This window comes from Fukomys damarensis, unplaced genomic scaffold, assembly GCF_012274545.1.
Source record: "Fukomys damarensis isolate Sample0158 unplaced genomic scaffold, DMR_v1.0_HiC HiC_scaffold_17, whole genome shotgun sequence".
Lineage (NCBI taxonomy): Eukaryota > Metazoa > Chordata > Mammalia > Rodentia > Bathyergidae > Fukomys > Fukomys damarensis.
The window spans coordinates 7314928-7317155 of record NW_022900929.1 but is presented as its reverse complement, the minus strand read 5'-3'; the positions used below and the strand labels follow the sequence as shown (position 1 = coordinate 7317155).

The 2228-nt window shown below is 57.4% G+C and overlaps 1 protein-coding gene across 1 annotated transcript; it reads left to right on the top strand.

Annotated features, from left to right (window-relative positions):
• The first annotated feature begins 40 nt into the window (after positions 1-40).
• Foxl3 (forkhead box L3) lies at positions 41-1157 on the top strand. Its single transcript, XM_010635436.2, has 3 exons — positions 41-177; positions 351-519; positions 679-1157. The coding sequence occupies exons 1-3, from the start codon at positions 71-73 to the stop codon at positions 1063-1065; spliced, it is 663 nt and encodes a 220-aa protein (XP_010633738.1). The 5' UTR covers positions 41-70; the 3' UTR covers positions 1066-1157.
• Positions 1158-2228: the final 1071 nt, after the last annotated feature.

Sequence of the window (2228 nt, the reverse complement as noted above, 5' to 3'; positions counted from 1 at the left end):
CGCTGCAGAGTCGGCTGGGCTGGCCGGGACTCTGCACGGAAGCTGCGAGCGGCGCTGAGGAGTTGCCGCGATGTTCGACAGCTCGCAGTACCCCTACAACTGCTTCAACGACAACGACGACGACTACCCGGCCGGCAGCTCTGACGAGGAGAAGCGGCTCACGCGACCCGCGTACAGGTGACGACCGCGACCGGCGGTGGGGCTTGGGGACAGAAGGGACTCTCTCCTAGACCTGCAGGGAAGAGGGGCTCGGGAAAGCACGGTGCTGCTCACTTGGGGGACCTCCGGGCGTGGGTGGGGCGCCCGCCCGTGTCCCCCGGGGCCCCAGCGCGTCTGTCGCCCGTCCTCAGCTACATCGCGCTCATCGCCATGGCCATCCAGCAGAGCCCCTCGGGCAGGGTGACGCTGTCGGGCATCTACGACTTCATCATGAGCAAGTTCCCCTACTACCGCGCCAACCAGCGCGCCTGGCAGAACTCCATCCGCCACAACCTGTCGCTCAACAGCTGCTTCGTCAAGGTGAGTCCCCCACTTCCACACCCTGCCCTGTCCCGGCTTGGGGACAGCGGGGCGCGTCATTCCTGGTGACCCTGGGAAGCTTCCCCTGCACTCGCGGGCCACCATCCCCCCGCCGCTCTGAGAACCCCGCCACCCCCCACCTCACCCCACCCCGTGCAGGTGCCGCGAACCGAGGGCCACGCCAAGGGCAAGGGCAACTACTGGACGTTCGCAGGCGGCTGCGAGTCGCTGCTTGACCTCTTCGAGAATGGGAACTTCCGGCGTCGGCGACGGCGACGCGGCCCCCGGCGCGAAGGGTCCAAGGCAGGGAGCGCAGAAGGACCCCCGGGTCCATTGGAGACCGCCTTGAACCGCGCCCCCTGCCGCCAGCCCGCAGCACCACCCGCCCTGGGAAATGACACCCGCCGGGAAATCAAGTTCAGCATCGACTACATCCTGTCTGCACCAGACCCGTTCCCAGGGTTCGTGTCACCCTGTCACGCGCAGGAGGGCAGAGGCCCTTCGCTGGAACCCCAGCAAAGGAGTCTCTGCTTTTGGGCAGTGTGAGTCCGGGCTGAGAGCAGCCCTTGCGCTGCAGAATCAGCCCGGGGTCCAGATCCTCCCCCAGAAGCAGACTTCAGCCCCACCTGGAACCAAGAAGCCCGTATATCCCTGTCTTCAGACTTCCCAGCTGACACCCCAGGGTGGAGGGGATGCAGAGACCTTCTCATAAGAGGTATTTACTGTGACTCTGAGACTTTATCCATTCAGAGAAAGTTCCTTGTAGGGTAACCTGTTGGCTCCTGCCTGACTTCAGGGTTTGCTGTGGATTCATGGAGCACCTGCTTTGAGGCGTAAAACCAAGAGACTGTTCTCTGGAGTCAGATAGCATTTCCTTCCAGGTCCTGTGAGATATGGCTGCATGGACAACCTGTCCCAAAGTTGCTGGTGTGCCCAGTAAGCAGCTGGTGAAGCTGGCTAGCACCTTCCGTGTGCATAAAGCTAACAGCAAACATGAGACAGACATTCATCGGTCCATGAAGAGCAGTGACTCCCACGTTTAGGATGGGGTCCCTGTTCATATGATGTGGTCGATGGGAAAGGATGAACCTATCCTGTGCATTGACAGAATGTTTTTGGTAACAATTTTCAAAGGCCCTTGCAGTTTTTACACAGGAGAGAAGAAGGAAGGGTGGGAAGGAGGGGCCCAAATTTGGGGGGACACTGGAGTAAAGTCTTCTTGGTTGTTCCGAGATGGGAGTAGGCCCCCATTCAGCCTGGGCTGTTTCTTGAAGAAGCGGGTGTTCTAGCAGGCTATTGCCAGTGCTGCTATACAGCAAGGTGCAGGTTCGTGAGCAGCCCAAGTAAGTATACTCCATTTGAAATGTAAATGATTTAATTACTTAGTAGAGAGGAGCGGTTAGATGGGAAGTTTTAAAAACACGATTGCACACAGTGAAACTATTTGACTAACCTGATCATTTTTTACAAGCCCATTTGTGCAGAGTTAATTGCTTTCCATGACTTAATTTGAACATTAGTATGGATTACACCTAATCTGATTCGCTAGGTGACAAAGATTGGTTAATTCTGTGAGCGACAAAAACATACCCAACGAGGCTGGCTGTCTGGATTGGAAACTGCTGTCTTGCTTTATAGGACTCTTAAGAACAGGCTGGGTGTGCATGAAGATGGGCAGGCAGCAGAGACAGAGCCAAGCAGAGACTTGC